Source organism: Trachurus trachurus (assembly GCF_905171665.1).
Source record: "Trachurus trachurus genome assembly, chromosome: 15".
NCBI lineage: Eukaryota > Metazoa > Chordata > Actinopteri > Carangiformes > Carangidae > Trachurus > Trachurus trachurus.
In genome coordinates, this window is record NC_139906.1 from 3,193,723 (window position 1) to 3,214,972 (window position 21,250).

General features: G+C 42.0%; 1 protein-coding gene across 2 annotated transcripts; it reads right to left on the reverse strand.

The window, feature by feature from the left end:
• Positions 1-507: 507 nt before the first annotated feature.
• ncoa4 (nuclear receptor coactivator 4) lies at positions 508-21,126 on the reverse strand. 2 transcript variants are annotated; one of them, XM_083988056.1, is made up of 11 exons: positions 20,947-21,126; positions 13,289-13,418; positions 10,096-10,236; positions 8,923-9,014; positions 7,941-8,049; positions 7,738-7,818; positions 7,515-7,640; positions 5,658-6,545; positions 4,100-4,423; positions 2,952-3,044; positions 508-1,584 (listed from the first exon to the last, which is right to left on the reverse strand). In XM_083988056.1, exons 1-11 carry the CDS (start codon positions 20,982-20,984, stop codon positions 1,579-1,581), a joined length of 2,028 nt encoding a protein of 675 aa, XP_083844182.1. In that variant the 5' UTR covers positions 20,985-21,126; the 3' UTR covers positions 508-1,578. The 2 variants fall into 2 exon arrangements, with proteins under 2 accessions (XP_083844182.1, XP_083844183.1); XM_083988057.1 differs by lacking the exon at positions 20,947-21,126 and adding an exon at positions 18,769-19,011.
• Positions 21,127-21,250: the final 124 nt, after the last annotated feature.

Sequence of the window (21,250 nt, forward strand, 5' to 3'; positions counted from 1 at the left end):
TCCCTTTGCAACCGTTGCATTGAAATTCACTGCTACGCCGAGACCCCCTGTAACTCAGAGAAGGGACGGTGGACTCTGAAAATTCTTCCAGCCCTTAGTCAACATGAGGGTGAGTAGATAATGAGCGAAATATCATTCTAGGGTGAAAGATCCCTTAAAATATTCAAAAACTTTGGTTTTCAGATTTTTTTTTTTTTACACACGTATATCAGACCTACAAACTCTGGAGCAGTGAAAAAGGTGACATCATACAAAACTAAAACCCTCTTCATTCACTTCTACTACCCTGGTTGACATAAAAAAGGTGACCGTAGCCAAAAGGTGAGCAGTTTGCAACTATAATATATATATATATAAAAAAAACAAACATTTCTACTCTGTCATATCTGCACGTTCGCTGCGGTGAAAGACCAGAGTGACGTCACGACGATGATGTCATTATGTTTTATTACTGCAGTAGAGAATCACAGACCACAGCAGAGAACTGATGACATCACAGAAGCCCCCCCCCTCCCTCTTCCCCCCCCCCCTCTCAAAAAACAAAACCAAAACCAAAGTAAATCAAAAAAAAAAAATCAAATAAAACACAGCAGAGCTTCAATAAAAAGCACCAATCGCTGCTCAGTCACGACAGAGTCACGTGACCCGTCTGCTCCGACTCAGCGGCCGCTCACTCATCTACTTACTTCCATGCTGCAAGGCATTCTGGGAAATGAAGTTCCTTCTCTATTAAAGTCTGTAACTGCAGGTACTTTGTGAGTCGGAGCACATAGATATGACGTCATCTACGTTTTTTTTTTTTACCGTAGATAATATACAAGGAACTCCCTCCCAAGATGGCGGCCGTGCCTGACAAGCCCGAATGCGCCATCATCTAACGTTTATATATCTATCTATGGTCGGAGCAGACAGGAAGTGGAACTCTGTGTTTCCAGCAGCTTCACAGGAAAAAAAACCAAAAACCAAATAAAAAGAAAAATAAAAGAAACGGAATAAAAGTCTCTTAGAAACAGCTGTTAAAACAAGATCCATTAAAATAAAGGCTACTTTAGATTTATATAATATATATATATATAATATGTATATTTAGCTTTGACCCCTCCCACTCCCCCCGAGGCGTTGACTCCGCCCACTCTAGCTTTGACTCCGCCCACTCTCCTCCCGTCAGGATCGGCTGGTGACAAACAGCTGTTTCCTGTCTGAACATCTTCATCTTCACACATTGATCAACTCATCAATAATAATAACTGATCACTTCCTGTCGTCAATAACCGGCTTCAAAATAAAAGCGTCGATTATTGAATATTAACTAGCTGCTGATCGACAGGACTCGTCCGTCCTCCCGAGGTTTATTGATCCTCACAGTTCAGTGTCCTGATCAGTCCGGATTATTATTATTATTGATCCTGAGCGGAGGAGAGCTGCGGCGGCGGCGGCTCAGCGTTGTGATGTCACAGGAAGTAGTAGTAGTAGAAGTAGAAGAAGAAGAAGGCGATGGTTAGATTGTTATCGTTGTGTGCGCTGATCAGCGATAAGGTGAGAAGAAGAAACGCAGCGGTCGTTGTGGTGGTGTCGTCATCACATCTGGAGGAAACAGAGACAGAGACACGAGGTGAAGCAAAACAACAACGCTCACATGTAGAAATATGGACTTTTTCACTGTTAGGGGAGAGTGGGGTAAGTTGAGCCACTTTTTGTATTCAGGATCACTACATCAAGACAATTATAGTTTTGTTGCTAACTAACACATCTGCATATATTTCAGGATGTTTTGCATCCCTACAAATTAACAGAATGAGTGTAAATATAACTGTTTTTAAAATATAGCATGTTCAAAAAAAGTGGTCTTGTGACTCAACCTAGTTGACCATAGGAGTGGGGTAAATTGATCAACCCCCCCTTCTTTCCTTCCATCCATCTCCTCCCTCCCCCCTTTACTTAATATTTCACCCGTCCAGGTTACAGGTGAACACAAACTGCAGGGACTTCCTGCTGAGCCACCAACTCACTGAGATTTGGGGAGTTTTGCGATTACGTGGCATCTTGGGAAGTATCCCAGATATTATAAGTAAAGTTTGGCCTCACTATAAACAACTTGTCCTGTTTATAGGAACATACTTACTGTAATCACAAACATACAGAATCTTGATTTAATCATTTGGACATATACAGCCAAAATACATTGACTAAGTGTATAGGATAGGTGGATCAACTTACCCCACAGCTACCTTAGCTTGGGTTTGTTACTCCCACAGCTAAAATGGTGCAGTTTCATGCTAGGTTTACTACCTCATGTTGTAGCTCATAGATACCACAACCCAGGTATAAAACACATTTACAATCATCTCTTTTAGTCTAAACACAATTCTCATGAAACTTATGATCGACAAAATTCACTCTCGAGAGTGTCATAAATGTTAAACCACTTTACTCGCGTGGTTCTAATGTTCACAGACTCCATGAAATGATGCCTGCCTCCCAAATATTTGGTCACATGCTAACTTTTTCCTATAGTTTCCTAGAAACAAGGGGCCCACTGGCTCATCTTACCCCACTCTCCCCTACTATTTTTACTGTCAGGATCATGATTTCTGTTTACTCATTCTCCTCTCGTTGATCTTGTGCTCTGTATTTTTTAGTATGCTACTGTCATGATGTAGTGTCATGCACTTGGTTTTATCTTATACTGTTGATAACATGTTCTGTATTTTTAGATTAGCCGCCTATGGACTGGTGGTGGAAAATTAGCACTTGTGCTAAACACACTCAAGCAAAACATCTGGTCTGTCCACTGGAACAGTCTCAATGTATTTGTGACGTCCATATCAAATAAATAAACATAACATAACATAACATAACATAACATGTAATGAGACAAAGCTTCTTCGCTCTGACGGGTGAAGTGAAGAGAAGTGAAGACGCCGTTTGACTGTTCTAACAACTCGACTCACCTGGACGGGCGCTCTGTGCAGCCACTTCTCTTTGTCTCCGCCAACTTTCATACAGGAGAACAGGTCGCAGACGGTCGGCAGCGCCAGACGCTCCTGAGGACACAAACAAAAACACAAAACATGTCAGTGAACTTTTCTCCATTAGGTTAACACGACTTCTAAACCGTCAACGTGTGCATGAAATATAGGAATACTGGCTCGTCACTGCTCTGAGCCGGAAAGCAACAATGGGGTAGTTGCGATAGTTCAACATTTTGTCAAATTGGCCCATCACCATAATCCCTATAGTCATAGCAGTAGGTTTGTTACCTTTAATTGTCGGTGCAAGCTATTTTTAGAACGGTGGAGCAGAGCCGTGAGCTGCTCAGAGCTACGCTACGGAGGCTCATGGGATTTCTTGGTTTCCCTCATCAAACTCATCAAATACACAATCCAACAACTCCACAACGCTCTGGTGGACAAGTTGTGACCTGCACATTCACCACACTATGAGATAATAACACAACGTTACCACACAGAGTTGTTTTAGAGGGAAATACAGAGACTGCTTGATGAAAAACTGTCCCTGAAGGCAACGCGCATCAGCGGTTTTGCATGAATTTCCCTCTAAAACAACTCTGTGTGGTAACGTTGTGTTATTATCTCATAGCGTGGTGAATGTGCAGGTCACAACTTGTCCACCAGAGCGTTGTGGAGTTGTTGGATTGTGTATTTGATGAGTTTGATGAGTTTGAAACCAAGAAATCCCATAATGAGCCTCCGTAGCGTAGCTCTGAGCAGCTCACGGCTCTGCTCCGCCGTTCTAAAAACAGCTTGCACCGACAATTAAAGGTAACAAACCTACTGCTATGACTATAGGGATTATGGCAATGGGCCAGTTTGCCAAAAAGTTGAACTATCCCTTTAAATTGCCACTCAGTGATATTTTAAATTTTACCTGTGGGATTAAATGAAGTAATCTATCTATCTATCTATCTATCTATCTATCTATCTATCTATCTATCTATCTATCTATCTATCTATCTATCTATCTATCTATCTATCTATCTATCTATCTATCTATCTATCTATCTATCTATCTATCTATCTATCTATCTATCTCTGCAGTATCCGGATACTTTTTGTTTGCAGTGATGATGAAGTTTTACCTGAGCCTGACTCCTCTTCTTCAGCAGCCACTTGTCCTCCTCCTCCTCAGCAGGAGCAGGTGAAGGAGCAGGAGCAGGAGAAGGAGTCTTGGTGGGGAGAACCCAGAGGTCCGGGTCCAGAGGATGCTGGAACGGGGAGGAGAAGGAGGAAGGATGTTTGAACTCTGAGCTGTGCTCCTCCCTGCTGGCCTTCTCCGCCTCAGGAAGCATCCAGGCAGAGAGGGAGGAGGGGAGCAGCTTCAGAGGAGTCCTGCAGGAGGAGGAGGAGGAGGAGGAGGAGGAGGTGTTGGTGGGGTGCAGCCAGGCCTCCAGGATGGCCTGAACCTGAGGAGAGAGGAAGAGGAGGAAGAAGAGGAGGAACAGAGTGAATCCACAGGTAGAGAACACTGTCCCACAAAGGCAAAGTTCAGTATCTGTAAAAATGCCAAACTGAGAAAAACAGCTTTTTGTGTTTTTCATTGTCCGGTTTAAGCATCAAATTATGAATAACTACCAAGTCTATAATTGATTAGATAAAGGTGGTGGACTGAATTAAATGTATTTTGTAGTTCAAATCAAATCTTTATTGTCATATATACTGAAGACAGTGTCTTTCTGACCAATTTTGACCGTTTTCTGGCATATTTTGTGACCAATTTTGACAGTTTTATGGTAGATACTGCACTTCTGCCTTGGTTTTGGTGCAGATACAGCACTTTGGCTTGGTATTAGCTACAGATACTGCTTTTTTGGAAGGACAGCGAAATAAAAAGCCCAATAACTCTGGCAATTTTAGCAGTACCAATATCAAATTCTACCAGATTGAAGAGAATATGCCACACTTTTGATTGGTAAAAAAAAACGATCCAATCTGTGACTCAAAACCGTTGCACCTCTACTGTCTTTCCACCTCTAGACTCAAAAAAATTACTAAGATTTTGATTCTCAACATGTGCAGGTCCAAATTAATCTAAACTTCATGTGCAGTAACAGTGTTTTCCCTCACTAAAGTTCGTTTCTGTGTTTTTCTTTATTTAAACTGCTAATACTTATACATACCATGTGCAATAATAATAATAGGTGACCCTTTAATTTACAGGCTGCTAATTGCGTCATAATGTCCAGAAATAGCCTAGATATAACGGTCCAATGGAATTTTCATAGTGATGTTGAGAAAAATAGTGAAGAAATAACGACTGATTGTGTAGAAATAACCCAGAAATGACGACTTGGTGGAGAAAAACTCAAAAAAAAAAAAGCAAAGCATGAAAAAAGGATGTGTAATCTTTTGCCTTTGTGAAAAACATGACATTACTATGACACTCACTGTTATTTCTTGGCTATTTCTTGACAATTAATTGTTATTTCTTGGCTATTTCTTGACCTTATCCCGTAATTAGCGGCCTGTAAATTAAAGGGTTACCTAATAATCGTTTACCAGATGTCACACGTTCAAGTTGAAGCAGATTTTCTGACTATTTAAAAAAAATTAATAACAAAATATATAGCAATAAGGTGATTTTTCTCCTCAGCAGGTGAAGAGTTAAAGCCTCATTAAGGTGTTTTATTGTGTCCGTACCTTCTGCTCCTGCTCTCTGAGGTGCAGCGTGGGCGGGGCTGTTTTCACGGGGGCGTTCTTCTTCTCTGTGGCGTCGGCGTCGTTCTTCTCCTTCTCCGTCGTCGCCATGGGAACGCCGTTCTTGTCCCGTCCGTCCTGCTGCAGCAGCCAGGCGTTCAGGGCGCCGCGGCCGCAGTTCTCCTCGCACACGCACTCGGAGTAGGCGGAGCAGAGCTCGTTGGCCCGGCAGTTCTGCTGCACCGGCGCCAGCTGCTGCAGCCACGCCTGCAGGGCCGTCACCGGGGCAACAGGGCTGGAGGCGGGGCTGGAGGCGGGGCTAGAGGCGGGGCTGGAGGCGGGGCTGGAGGCGGGGCTGGAGGCGGGGCTAGAGGCGACGGGGCTGGAGGCGGAGCTGGAGGCGGGGCTTGTGGCGGGCGGCGTCTTCAGGCACTTCAGCTGCCCGAGGTTCTCGATCTCCACGGCCGTGGTTTTGGTCTGGCAGCAGGAGGAGCAGTCGCCGGCGGCAACCGGGCGGCTCGGCGCCACCAGCCAATCGGAGGACGACCAGCCGGCGTCGAACGGCTTCAGCACCTGCCGCCACCGCTCGGCGTCCGTCATGGTCTCCGTGGCAACAGTGGACGGAGTGATGAGCCAGTCGCCCAGCAGCTCCTCCTCCTCCTCCTCCTCCTCTTCACCTTCCTCCATCTTCTCCTCTTCGCTGTCGTCGAGGGTGATGATGAACTCCGACTCGTCGATCTTCTCGATGGAGAAGGAGGAGGCGGAGCTGCAGTTGCTGCTGGTGCGTTGCCGGGCGACGGGCGCCTGGTCCTGCAGCAGCCACGCCTCCAGGTCGCGGAGCTGACCCCAGGCCTGCAGGAAGTCCATCGAGGCCAGGACGGGACAGGACATCTGCAACCAATCACCCATCAATCAATCAATCATCAGCTTTTAAAGGGACAACGAGGAGTTTTGGAAAAGCGAAGCGTTTTCACACTACTTTTATGAGCCTCCGCACTCTTGACAAAGGCCGAACGGGCCGAGACGTTGTCTAATAAAACTCTCTGCAACTGGAGCTGAGTGTGTGGCGTTCCTCTTTTTCTTTTCAATTCTATCCATCGCCAGCACCTCTACAACCTACGGTGTGCGTTGTTTCTCATCCTAGGAATAAATATGAACATGTTTTCTTTGCATTATTATTAATCAATGTCTTAAAAGACTTGATATTTTTTGTTATTTAGACTAGTTTAGTCATTTTCAGCCAATAAAAGCTCTAAAGGACAATATTTTTATTTCAATTTTGGGAGAAATGTTGTCGGTAGCATAGACTGTAAAAAGAATGGACGTAGCACCCGTGACATCACCCATTGGTTGTGGGGAGTCGTTTTTGTGACTCAAATATGGCGGCCTGAACAGCGCCATGTTGGATTGGCCGGCCGAGAACCCGCCCACTGGCCTCGAAGCAGCTGTCCACGGAGCTGCTCGGACCTGTCACTCAACGTTTCCGCGCCCTAATTGGCCAGAGTTTTAACCTAATAACAGTAAAACGGTAGAGTTAAAAAAAAATTCACCCCCCTCAGAGTGTGTGCGGGGGTAGAAACTATCGGTTGAGACCAAAAAACATTCTGACACCAGGCTTTGATCATGTTTATTGAGGATGTAAAGTCGGCGATTTTAACATGGGGGTCTATGGGGAATGCTGCTTTCTGACACCAGCCCCCAGAGGAAAAAGAGGGGATTGCAGTTTTTTGAACGCGGAAGTGAGCTTCACTTCTCAGACTGACAACTGCCCCCTTGGTCGGTAGTTGATAGATAGAAAATATAATTTTTTTTTAATTTTACTCAAACACATACCTAAAAATCTCTCTGTCTCTCTCTCACCTTGCTCTCCTTGTGTGCCATCAGCCAATCCTGGGGGTTCTTGCTGGACTGGTAGCCAATAGGAGCGCTGCTGCTGGTTGGACGGTTTCCCAGCAGCCAATCACCCAGAGCGCCGACCTCGGTCTTCTGCAGAGACACACACAAAGACACACACACAAACGTCAGTCCAGTTCACACAACACTTACTCAGCTTCCTGCTCGAGGGGGAAGGGGGCGGAGTTACCTGTTTCTTGGCTGCGATTGGACAGTTCTGCATCTGACCTCTCTGGTGGGCGGAGCTCTGAGTGGACACGCTCTCAACCAGCTGCAAACAGGAAGTAAAAGAATAAACATCGGCACCGTATGGTCACATGACACCTGTCTCTGTGTGTGTGTATATATGTGTGTGTGTGTGTATATATGTGTGTGTGTGTGTGTGTGTGTTACCTGTGCGGTGATGCTGCCGAACGAGGTGATGGCCTGTCTCAGAGAGCGAGTGTCGGCGTGGAAACTCATCTCAGGCGTTTCCTCTGGCGTCAGACTCAGAGACGACAATCTGCACACACACACACACAAAGCACACACACACACACATCAGTTAACACCTCACACACCTTCGTCATTAAACACAAAGACAGGAAGACGCTGCAGCCTCTTTGGATTCCTGCAGCTTTTATTGTGAAGGGTCGTCCTCCTTGGCAATATTCAAAAAGAAACTACTTCATCAAAATTAACAGAACAAAAAAAACTTGGTTTGATTTTTCAATTTTGCCTTTTCTTTTCTTTTTTTTGTGTTTACTTGAACTAACTACTTAATTTATCTGTATCAGTTTTGTTCGTTTGCTTCGCTTTCTTTTCTCACCTCTTTCCATTTATTTATCTATTTAGTGTTGTTATCATTACTACTACTATTATATTTACTCTAGTCATCTCCATTTCTTTTCCTTTCTTTTTTTTTTAAATTTAAATTTAATTTAAATTTAAATTTTGTTATTTCTCTACCTACAAGGTATGTGATTATTATTTCTTCACTGTGTTTCAATTATCCGTTAGGTCAAGGTGAAGTCATGTTATAAGCCTTTCATCTGCACATTTTGTCTCGTATCTTTCTCACTAGTAAGAGAGATAAGTAAATGTTATGTTCTATTTTAAATGTGCAAATAAATAAAGTCTAAATAAAAAGTCTAAAAGTCAGAGGTGATGACATCATCAGGAAGTGGAAACTGCAGCTATTTTGAGCCGATAAGTAATGAATGACTGAGTGAAGGTGTGTTAAAGACTGTTGATGATGCAGAGTGTGTGTGTTATTAAGAAAAGAGAAACAGTCATTCAGTGAATCCTCCTCATCCTCCGTGTGTGTGTGTGTGTGTGTGTGTGTGTGTGTGTGTGTGTGTGTGTGTGTGTGTGTGTGTGTGTGTGTGTCACTCACTTCTCCATACAGCTGGTCAGCTGGTTGTTCAGGTCGTTGCTGCTGTTCGAGTTCTGCAGCTGATGAGCGATCACATCGAACTGACCCCGGAGCTGAAACAATTAATTGAACAATAATCGATTATTAAATTAATCATCACTCATTTTGATCATCTAATAATCGGTTTGAGTCGTTTTTTAAGAAGAAAAGTCAAAATTCTCTGATTCCAGCTTCTTAAATGTGAATATTTCTGGTTTCTTTGTTCCTTTATGACAATAAACTGAGTCTCTCTTTGGTTTGTGGACAAAACAAGACATTTGAGGACGTCGTCTGGTGGTTTGAGAAACACTGATTGATATTTTTTAACTTTTTATCAGCCAAACACCTAATCGATAAATCGTTTAAATAATCAACAGATGAATTGATAATGAAAATAATCGTAAGTTGCAGCCCGACAGAAAATAACTAGAGAATGCATTTCCTGAAGGAAATACGGGTGAAAGCTGAAAGCTGAATGAGCTGAATAAATTGTTGCAACAAAATGGAAAGAAAATAATAATCATAATAATTGTTGTTATCATTAAAAGGCAAGGCAAGGCATCTTTATTTATATAGCGCATTTCATACCAAGGCAACTCAATGTGCTTTACATAAAGACAAAACATTAAAAAAAGAAGAAGCATAAGACAGAATAAAAACAAACAAAACACTAAAAACAGAGTTAAAAGCAAGAGCAAATAAAAGTAAAATAAAAGAAAATAGATCAAGTTTTAAGTTCTCAGCTATAAGCACGTGAAAAGAGAAATGTTTTTAACCTGGATTTAAAAGTGTTTACAGTTGGGGCTGATCTCAGTTCTGCTGGTAGTTTGTTCCACTTGTGAGCAGCATAACAGCTAAATGCTGCTTCACCATGTCTGGTCTGAACTCTGAGCTCCACTATCTGACCTGAGTCAGTAGATCTCAGAGCTCTGCTGGGTTTATACTCTAACATGTCATTCATGTATTCTGGACCTAAACCATTCAGTGGTTTGTAAACCAGAAGCAGAACTTTAAAATCTATTCTGTAGCTGACTGGGAGCCAGTGTAAGGTCTGAAGAACCGGGGTGATGTGATCTGATCTCTTTGTTCTGTTCTTTGTTCTCTCTTTGTAAAAAAACAATATAATAATAATAAAAAAAAGAGAGTAATATTTACCCGGTGCAGTTGGTGCAGTTGCTGTTGCAGAGTTTCAGTCTTGACTTGTTCGAGCAGCTCGATCTGACTGAGCAGCCAAACCTCACGGCAGCGCAGCGCCTCCTGCTGGCGGCTCACGCAGCTCTGCAGCTCCGAGCGAACCTTAGAAAACACACACAGAGATACGACAGTTAACACGATCCACTCAGCTGCTGCTTCTTCTCTTTCTTCTTCACCGTTTCCAGAAGTTTAACGACAAAATGATGAGTTGGAGAAAAAAAACAGGAATTAAAAACTGAACCTGCTGACCTCAGACGCTCAAAACGGGTTCTTTTTAATAGAAAGCCGAGTCCAGAGTGGAGGAACTAAAGGTCTCAGGTCTCAGTCCAGCAGTGATCTGAGCTGCTCTCTCTCCTCCACTCTGTTATATACTCACTCTACCACACCTCTTCTCTCTCTCTCTCTCTCTCTCTCCAGTCTTTTATATGCTGACTCTACCAGCTCCTCCTCTGGTCACGTTTCCTCATAAACTTAAACTCACACTAACACACAACTAAATAACAAGATTCGACCTGTCAATGGGTGATGATGGAGCCTGGATTACCATGGCAACCGCAGGTGGAGGACAGAACAATGCGAGGGCTTGTGTAGGAGGTGTTTCTGCGACCACACACACACCTACACACCTACACACGGTGAGTCAGCAGCCTGAGGATCAGAGGATCAGACTGATCCAGGACCAGCAGCATCATCGTCTTCAAACTAAAGGGCGAGCCGCTGAGTTATAGAGATCGTGATGAATTGATGAATCGTAAACGTTGAAACGATGAGTCATGAAAACTGGAGGATTTCAGCTGATCCCAGATCAGAACTGAAACTTTTTTATTTACAACTTGATTTGCTGACAAAACATTGGAAGTTAAACTTGTTCTGTTTTTTGTTTTGTTTTTTTGTAACGCCACGTGAGCGAGCGCAGAGAGCAGAGTCGAGTTCTTATCAGCAGCTGATTCAGCAGCTCAGGAAGGAAGCAGCTCGTTAACTTTATTTCATTTTATGGCTGTTTTTTTATTTTCTTTTTTTCCCACCAAAAGCAAAACGTGACGACGGCAGATTCTGAGAACAACAACTGCACAAACGTCATCCAACACAGGGAGAACTTAAGACCTCTTTGGACTGAAGAACCAGAACTTGGGACCTCTATAGATTGGGAAACCAGAACTCTAGGAACTCTAGACCTCTTTAGACTGAGGAACCAGAACTTCAAACATCTTTAGACTGAGGAATCAGAACTGGGGACCTCTTTGCACTTTAAAACCTCCAGACTTCTGTATACGGAGAAATGAGAAACTTCAGACCTATTTAAACTGAGGAACCACAACTACAACTTACTAGGGATGGGCATTTTGAATAATTTTCTAACCGAGTAACCTAACCTGGTGCTACCCGTGTAACCGAATACTGTAATAAAAAATAAAATGGTGTCATGTCTCATGGACAGAGCGCAGCCGGGGGAAATAAATGCTCTCTGTCCGTCAGACAGTCGCATCACTGACACACAGCGTCGTCAGACTAAATATCAGGTGGATAATAAGAGTAGAGATGGAGTTTAAGATGCACATATGAGGCAGATGTGCATCTTTATGCCGGGGAATAAATGCGCTGCATGTGCTCTGAGCGCAGCGCATTTATGCGGCTGCCTTGGAGGAGAAAACTTTTTTTTTAATCATTAGCGGTGCCGGTGCTTATTTATTAGTCCACACTACATTTTGGTGCCTTCGGTCCTCTCTGCCTCGCATCTTTTCTAACCGACTTGATGACACCTGTCGTCTCCCTCCCGACGGTTTACGCCGAGGGAACCACCACAGATTCTTGTAAAAGGTTTGAAAGTTCGAGGCTCGATCCAAAAACGCTTTTACACAGCAAAAAAAAAAATCACGTTGCTTGATCCGAAACTGTTTAACACTACAAAAAGCCGAACCATGCTCCTCCCCTCTGGCACCCGCTTTAGTTCCCCCCCCAGTCAGAACCAACAGATACAAATACTCATTCACCCCCACAGCTATCACCCTCCTTAATGCGGGGAAAAGGAGGCAGTCACGCAGTCACTTTGTTTTGCACTTACTTATTTATTATGGTTATGTCCATGTCTTTTTAGATTTTGATCTATTGTTGTTTTATCTATTTCTTGTTGATTTTTATAGCGGCTTGTTGCTTTTTACCTGCCATCATTGTTGTAGTGCTGTGCTCTTTGTCTCTTTGTCTTTCCATCCCCTTGTTGCCTGTCATGTATTTTAAATGTTGAAGCAGTTGCTGCAAAACACTTGCCCGTTTCGGGACAATAAAGGAATTTACTTACATGTAGGGATGCACATGATTAACCGTTTAACCGTTAACCGATAACAAGAACTTTGACCGATTAATACTATCGGTTATTTATTTATTTTATTAGATCCTTATGTCATCAACTCATGGGGGCGTGTCGACACGTGCAGAGTTCACGTGTCTTCAGTCATATTTTGCAGCAAAAAGTTACACAGGAGGACTGACAGTATGTGCAGCAGCCCCCATGAAGGAAGATCAGACAATAAATGTAGCTACACAGACATAGATGTGAATCACCTGTAACAACGGCGCTGAGAAAAAAAAAAGAAAAAAAAGAGGACGTGGCTGCTCTCCAGCCTGTTCACCTGCAGCTCTCCTGCAGCTCCACAGAGGAGCTGTCAGAGGAGCTCTGCTGCTCCTTCAGCCTGGTGTTTGGCTGCACTTTGTATAAAAACAGTTCTACATTGGACGATCTAACCTCCAGAGCGCGATCAGCTGAGACAGAGCACAGTGATCAGCGCACTGATTTTTTTTTTTTTGGCCGTGCGCCGCAAGATTCTTAATCTTATCGGTTAACGGTTAATAATCGGTTAACGAGCGCCGGTTATCGGTCAGAAAAAAAATTCAAAATGTGCATCCCTAGTTACATGGCATGATAATGTAGTTTGATCCGACACTAGACTGTTGCTCTAACGTGTTGTGTTTTTAATCCTAGGTTAACCGGGTAATAATTCATAACCGGATAGCAGATTGCCTACTCGGGTACCGTGCGCATCCCTAACTAGAACCTCTTTAGACTGAGGAACAGGAAGTTTCCTATTGGCTGCTCGCTCTCGTTGTTGTTGATGATGTTGTTGATGTTGTTAATGATGATGAAGAAGAAGGTGCTCACCTCTCGGGTGTTCTCCCTCAGCTGCTGCTCGGCCTTCGTCACTCCGTTGACGGCGTCCTCCAGCTGACTCTGGGCCAGTCGGCACTGCTTCAGCCCGGCCGCTGCTGTGGCCTCGGCGGACGGCATCATCCTAACAGGAAACAAACAGGAAACAGGAAACAGATGGCAGAGTGTCAAAATAAAAGACCAGACTGGGTCCAGACAACAGTCGTCATGTGACTGTTTTAATTTAGCAGCACTGATCCAGCTGCAGAGACGCTCAGTGTTTCTATTATTACCTCCTGTGGTGTTTGAGGGGATTTTAACAAAACTCCAGCTCAACACAAAACAACCTCTTGTGTCTAAATCCCCTCAGGAGGTTTAACAAACCTCTCATTTCACTCCTCATGTTGTAATTTCTGTTTTCAGCTCTGATGGTGAAACAAAACACAAAGAAAAACAAAAAAGAAGAAGAAAGAAAAGAAGTGGGGGAAACACATGGGGACAGAGTTTCAACTTTCTCTTCTGTTTTCTTGGCCAACGCTGCAACTCTGTCGTCCTCTTTCTGCCACATTAACACTATTCACGGCATCACCTGATCTCTTTAGTTCCCTCGCCAGCTTAACACTTTACTTTCTGCATGAAGACTCTTTGTCAACTCAACACCGAGTCACAGGAGTCGTTTTAAATTATTAAAATGTCAATGAACATTATTAAAGGGATAGTAGCATTTTTTTTAAAGTGGGGTTGTATGATCTCCAAATAGCCCCTAAGTACTTTAATTGCAGTAGAAGACTCTCTGCACTCCTCCCGTTAGCAACGCCAGCCCATAATAGCCCTGCCCAGAGATTTACAACATACAGTGTTGTGAACAGACCCAAAGAAACGGACTATTTTCACGGCCTAAAAGAGGTTTTACCTGAAAAAAAAAATACACAGTTCCATTGTTCACTATAATATAATTTTTTCCAGCCCTTCAAAGTGCAGGAAAAACACAGTTTTTATTTGGACCTAACCAACTGCTGATCGGCGGGCGCTAACCCTGGGCGGAGGGATACGTGAGTTGGTTAGGTCCAAATAAAAACTGTGTTTTTCCTGCACTTTGAAGGGCTGGAAAAAATTATATTATAGCGAACAATGGAACTGTGTTTTTTTTTTTCAGGTAAAACCTCATAAGTAAAAGAATGTTATGTCAAAATGTAAAAAGCAAATGAAAAGATAAGATTATGATAAAGATTTTATTCTGTGGGTAACGGGGGCGGGACTAGATAAGCTTTTGCTTCTCGCGCTTTCCCTTTCGGCCATGTGTATTGTATTACTTAATGAAGTGTGATGATGATGATTTAATGGACATGCCTGAAATGCCGCAAAAATAGGCCGTTTCTTTGGGTCTGTTCACAACACTGTATGTTGTAAATCTCTGGGCAGGGCTATTATGGGCTGGCGTTGCTAACGGGAGGAGTGCAGAGAGTCTTCTACTGCAATTAAAGTACTTAGGGGCTATTTGTAGATCATACAACCCCACTTTTTAAAAAAATGCTACTATCCCTTTAATATTTTTCTAATTTGGGTTTTTTGTATTTTTCCGCCTCCACAAACCAAATAAGGTTTCAAAGAGTTCATGCAGAACATACGTGAGGTTTGGCCTGGTTGTTGATGTCACGTGAAGCCAGGTTTACACCTTCAGGTGTTTCTCAGACGGCAGCTGACCACAGATCAGCTTCAGGTGACACACAGATGTTTGTCCACAGCTGCTTTGTGCGGTGCGACTGCCCGCGGCCCAACTGGGATCAAACCAGTTTAACCACAGAGCTATTTTCAGACGCAGTCGGCCAGACAGAACCCACAAATACAGGAACACCGGCTCAGTACTGCAGTACACACAGAGAGGAGTACTACACAGATGCTGCTGGGAAGTACACAGGGTTCCTACACATTTTAAATTTCCAAATTCCATACTTTTTCCAGACCCTAATTTCCGGACTTCCACTGCAAAAAACTCAATATCTTACCAAGAATATTTGTCTTATTTCTAGTCAAAATGTCATTTCTAGTCAAAACAAATCTCATTATACTTAAAATAAGACTCATTACATAAAAAGTAGCTTGTTTTACTTCTTTCAAGCATATTTTCACTTGAAATAAGTAGAAAAATCTGATAGTGGAGCAAGTTTTTCTTTCTTGTTACAAGCACAAAAAACTTGCTTTCACTGGCAGATTTCTCTACTTATCTCTCAAGTGAAAATGTGTTTGAAACAAGTGAAAATGATCTAAAAACAAGTTAATTTTTAGGTGATGAGTCTTATTTTAAGTGGAAAGAGATTAGTTTTGACTAGAAATGAGACATTTTGACAAGAAATAAGACAAATATTCTTGGAAAGATTTTGAGTTTTTGCAGTGTCTCAGTAAAAAAATTCAAATAATTTGTGACATTTGAGCCAATAGATGTGTATCATGTTAATAAATCAGGCAATTAATCATTTGTTTTCATTATTCTGAATGTGTATGCCATTATGTAACCAAATCATTTCCAGGAGATTGTAGCTAGGTAGCCTACAATAGCGCATACAAAATGTGATTCTGGAATACCTCCTTAGAGTGAAGTATTGCCCGATACAGAGCAATACTTCTAGACATTGGAAGTTCTTCCAGATACCCAGGAATACTTCCACATAAGGGAAGTTCTTCCAGATAACTTGGTGTACTTCCAGATGGGTGAAGTACTTCCAGATAATCCGGAGTACATCCACACAGAGTGAAGTACTTCCAGATACCATGGAGTATTTCCTGGAACAATGAAGTACGTTGTCCAGGTGCCCCGGAGCGCTTCTTTGAACAGTGAAGTACTTCCTCATACCACGACGTACTTCCTGACACAAAGAAGTACCTCCAGATACCGTGACGACGTACTTCGAGACAAGTGAAGTAAACGGAAAGGTAAAATCCGGCGATCTGATTGGTTGTTAACCGTGGTATAATGAGCATATACCACGGCTACTATTCTAAAGCCTTATCACAGCGTAGGATATCACTCCGCCTCAGGCACGTATGACTGGTATGAATGGAAGTTGTTGTCATGTATCCATGACAACGGATTGTTGCCGTCCGTAGCCAAAGACAGCTGATGTTTTTACGATGTTAAAAAATGGATTTTGGTTTCCATTACTTTTAGGTTTGGATGAATTTTCTAAAGGGGACATATGATTGGTTGAGCCCTGAATCGGTGCCCTATGGAGCAGGGCAGACCTTAATATTAAATATATGTATCTATGCGTATGTTTGACTATGTGGATGTACATATGTGTAGCGAGCACGCTTATGTGTATGTTGGTGCAGGTAAGCACATATATGTGCAAATACCCACTAATGTCAGTGAAGACAGATTGCTGCTTTTCCACTTATTTTTTATTGATTTAGATATTTGTTTATTTTTTGGTTGGTTTTTGTTTTGTTTGTTCTGTTTGTATTTTGTTTCCTTGTTTGTCCTATATAGCCATATATACATGGGTTAAACAAAAGAAAGAAGAAAGAAAGAAACTGTACGAGTCACCCCATCATCGATATTGTTTCAGGGTGGATATTTTTGTTGTTGTATCCTTTTTGTTAATTTATTGGAAATAAAAACATATATATATATAAAAAAAATGGATGAAAGTAGTTGAATTCACATGTTAAGGGGTAAACTTTCACCTCCAGAGGGTTAACAATGGTAGAGGGGACTGAGCAGTGACTTTCACCTGAAAAAAAGTGGAGGAAAAGAGGAGATGCAGAGCTAATTTGGAGCTAACGTCTGGAGAGGTGGGACTATTTTTTTCACAGTGAGGCTATTTTATTGAATAATATGTATTTCTGGTTAAATAAAACTACATGAAATTGATTGCGTATCCCTCTTTCATATTGCCTTTATTGGTAACCGTTTTATAAAAGCAATATATCACTCCAGGCCGTGGTCTATGCTCATTATACCACTCTAAGGGGGAACAACGCCCCTTAGCCGTGGTATAATGAGCATAGACCATGGCCTGTCGTGATATATTCACTTTAAAATACTGCGGTATACTTCTTGTCATCAATATATATATATATATTAGTGAATCTGTTGCTATGGAAACTGCACTGATATGACACCGTATTGACTAGCGAGGAGGTGGTTGGTTGGTTGTAAGTCAGCGAGGGTGCGGCGTGTTTTTCAGTATCAGCTGTGAACACTCGCTCGGTCGCCGTCGGTGATAAGAAGAAGCTGCTTCACTTTCTCTGCAGGAAAACAACAGTCGACCTTCGGCCTTCAACACGCTCCGTGTTTACAACAGTCAGCACATTCAAAACGTGCAGAGAAGTGAACTTGACGACCTTTTGTCACTGTCACATGGGGAGTGAAAACAAAAAAAACGTCTGAAATTACAACCTCTAGACTAGAGCATTACCGGTAGTTTGTTTCCAATAATATGATATCACAGCTGTCTGAACATGTAATTCAAGATTCAAGAGCTCAGCCAGCGTTTTAAAAATTAAAAACCTAACAACAGACAACCAGAAAAATGAATAATACTCCAATAATATCACAGCTGAGTGGACTCATGAGTAGCTACAGTAAATGTTTGAGCTCTCTGAACATGTAATTTAAGATTCAAGAGCTCAGACAGCGTTTTAAAAATTAAAAACCTAACAACAGACAGCCGAAAAATGAAAAATACTCTGAATATTTCGACAGAACAAACCTGTAACTAAAGGGAAGTGTAATTACCTCATGTAAAGATTATATAATCTAATTTCTAGAGTAAAAGGAGACCACAACAGCTCATTTGCATATTAAACACTGTTGCAACAAGACAACCTTGGCTTCTCCTTGAATAAATACAGTAAAAGAAAGTAGCTTCTTAAGTATTTCTTTCCTCCACTACTTTCAAATTGACAAACTAAAAGGCTATGACTACTTCAAAATCAAATAATCAAATAAACTTTTATTTGTCCCGGGAGGGAAATTTGTCATGGGCATAATATTACAGCTGCTTTGTATTTGCATTGTATTTTGCTTTGTATTTTACTTCATCAATATGAAGCATTGTTTCAGGTTATCAGTAAATAACAAAGAATAGGCTAAATCATAAAATAGTTAAAAGACTGAGTTAAAAAACCTAAATTAACCTCAATAAAGTACTAAATAACCAGTACTGCAATAAAAACACACAATGATACAAAGTGCAGTATCACAGCATTATCATGAGGCACCTGTTTCCTGCAGGATAAGCAGTTTTTCATTTGCATTAAAGGAGTATTTTAAGATATAACCTAATGAAAACACAAATTAACTTTCTCCCTGTGTCTCTAGTCTGCAGAGTTTCCTCTCATAACTTGACTTCTGCAGCAGGTTTATGTATTTATTTCTATCTTATCTGCTTCTTCTTACACAATAATCCCCATGCAGCTCCATCAACAGAGCCATGTGCGAGATAACCCGGCAAAAAAAACACACACAAAAAAAAAAAAAAAAACACTCGTACCTCATGCCACGGATAAATCGCCTCGTAAAAAAAAGAAAATTGTAGATACAATCTGGCTTGTGTCTTCTCCAAAGCTGCGCGACGGATACTGAAATGAAATAAACCCGGTCTTTGTTTGGCTTTTTCTTCCCTTCCTTCTCGCTGCTGTTTCTCTCTCTGTGAAGGTTCAGAGTTCAGAGGAGGAATGAGGAAACAGAAACACAGCAGCAGCTCAGCTCGTTCAGCCCGGCCGCCATCACTGCAGCTCCGCCCGCACGTAGGCTGCTACACTCTCACCCCGGGGGGGAGGAGGAGAGGAGGGAGGAGGGGAGGGCCCAGTCGGCTTGTTCAATAATATTCAAGCCCCATATCAACACCCATATTACCCTATTACTTAGCTCTGATAAGGACAGAGCGCCGGTGTGTGCAGCTGATAACGTGACAAGCAGCTGTGACTATCTCCAGTCCAGACTCCCATAGAAAAACATTACATATGTATTTCTCACAGGTTTATCTGGTGCAATAAAACAGCTGCAGGAAGAAATTCACATTTTCCTACATATTAAAGATCTCCTGGTAAATTCGGCACACAAACCAGCCACCTATTGGCACTTTATTTTTCAGTAAAACAGCTATTTTAACAGTAAAAAGGTGCTGTAAACACAGGACACAATGCGACCAATCTGTGTCCACATACTGTATGTTTACTAAAAACTGAACTGGTCTCTGGATTCCCATATAAAAACATAAAATATGTATTTTTCACAGGTTTATCTGGTGCAATAAAACTAGCTATAGGAACAAATTCACTGTTTTTCCTAAATCTGAAAGATCTCCTCGTAAATTCAGCACTAATTTTAACAGTAAAAGGTGCTGTGAACACACTGTCATGTCAGTAGGACAGTCTCACCTCTCTCTCAGGACACAATGCGACCAATCTGTGAGGGTGACATCTAGATTAAAAGTGCCGAAATACAAAGTAAATGTCACATATATTTACTAAAAACTGAAGAGAATTTTCCGGAATCCCAAGCATTTAGATAGCCCTATTCATTCCTCCCATGTTTATCTGGTGCAATAACAGCTGCAGGAACAAATTCAGTTTTTCCTAAATCTGAAAGATCTCCTGGTAAATTCGGCACACAAGCCAGCCACCTATTGGCACTTTATTTTTCAATAAAATAGCTCATTTTAACAGTAAAAGGTGCTGTAAACACACTGTCACGTCAGCGAGCCACAATGCGACCAATCGGTGAAGGTGACATCTAGATTAAAAGTGCGGAAATACAATGTAAATCCACATATATTACTAAAAACTTAAGAGAATTTTTGCAGCTGTCTCCGGATTCTCATATAAAAACATTAGATAGCCCTATTCATTCCTCCCATGTTCATCTGGTGCAATAAAACAGCTGGAGGAACAAATTCTCACCTTTTCCTAAACGTGACAGGTCTCCTGGTGAATTCGGCACACAAAACCACCCACTTATTGCCATTTAATGTGTGATAAAATAGACATTTTAACAGTAAAAAGTGCTGTCAGGTGCCTGCGTCAGTGGGTCAGTATCAACTCTCAGACAATGCGACCAATCAGTGAAGGTGACATCTAGATTAAAAGTGCCGAAATATACAGTGAAGCCATGTAGTTTATAATATTTACTAAAAACGGATGTTATAAGGAGCAAAACCTTACACATGTGCAGGGGATGCTAAAATCTGAAATTGTCTGAATAGAGTTTGGTTTTAGACTTTTAGGAGACAAAGGGGAGTCTGTTTTTATTAAAGCTGAGGTGAAACTGTGGTAAAGTACCGAGACTGGGTCATTACAACGTTTTAGATGAGAGAAAAACCTTGTTTATTGTGTGATGTTTTGTCACCAGCTGGAGGTCACGCTGCCTGTTAGCCGAGCTAGCTTATCTTAGCTTAGCCTAGCGATGCTAGCTACGTTAACGGACTCCGTTAACATCAACGGAAACGTTATTGAAAGGTGACGACATCAAAAACACACACAACAACGACTTAACAACATCCATTTCAACACAAACCAACAACAAAACGCCATTAAAACAGATAAATAAAGGTGCTGGTGTCTGTAGCGGTCACAGTTAGCAACTGAGCTAACGATGCTAACAGCTGAGCTAACGATGCTACCTCCGTTGTCAGCGGGGGAATCGCCGCAGCGAAGCCGGTCCAACTCACCGTGAGCCTCGGCCGTGGACTCTCGTCTTCGATGTCATAAATAATCCGGTGAGAGATCGGTTCGGTGACAAGTTGGACTAAAAAAACTAAACTAAAGAAGAACCTCCGATCGGTGCCGGTTCTGCTCTAAAACACCGGCCGGGACCCAATGTCACGATTACGTCAAGGAAAGAGAAAGAAAAAAAAAAAAAACAATATGGAAAAGGAAAATGCTCACACGCAAACCGTGGAGCTATGACGCAAACCCGGTCGGTGTAGGAGTTATCGCGAGAACTGAAGCAAGATCTCGTTATAGTTATTATAT

Excerpts from the sequence above, each read along its gene's own strand:
- ncoa4 (XM_083988056.1), bottom strand. The coding sequence starts at position 20,984 with ATGACATCGAAGACGAGAGTCCACGGCCGAGGCTCACG. Across the intron at positions 10,237-13,288 it reads TGAGGGAGAACACCCGAGAG|GTTCGCTCGGAGCTGCAGAG; the intron begins GTGAGCACCTTC and ends GTGTTTTCTAAG. Across the intron at positions 8,050-8,922 it reads CTGACCAGCTGTATGGAGAA|ATTGTCGTCTCTGAGTCTGA; the intron begins GTGAGTGACACA and ends GTGTGTGTGCAG.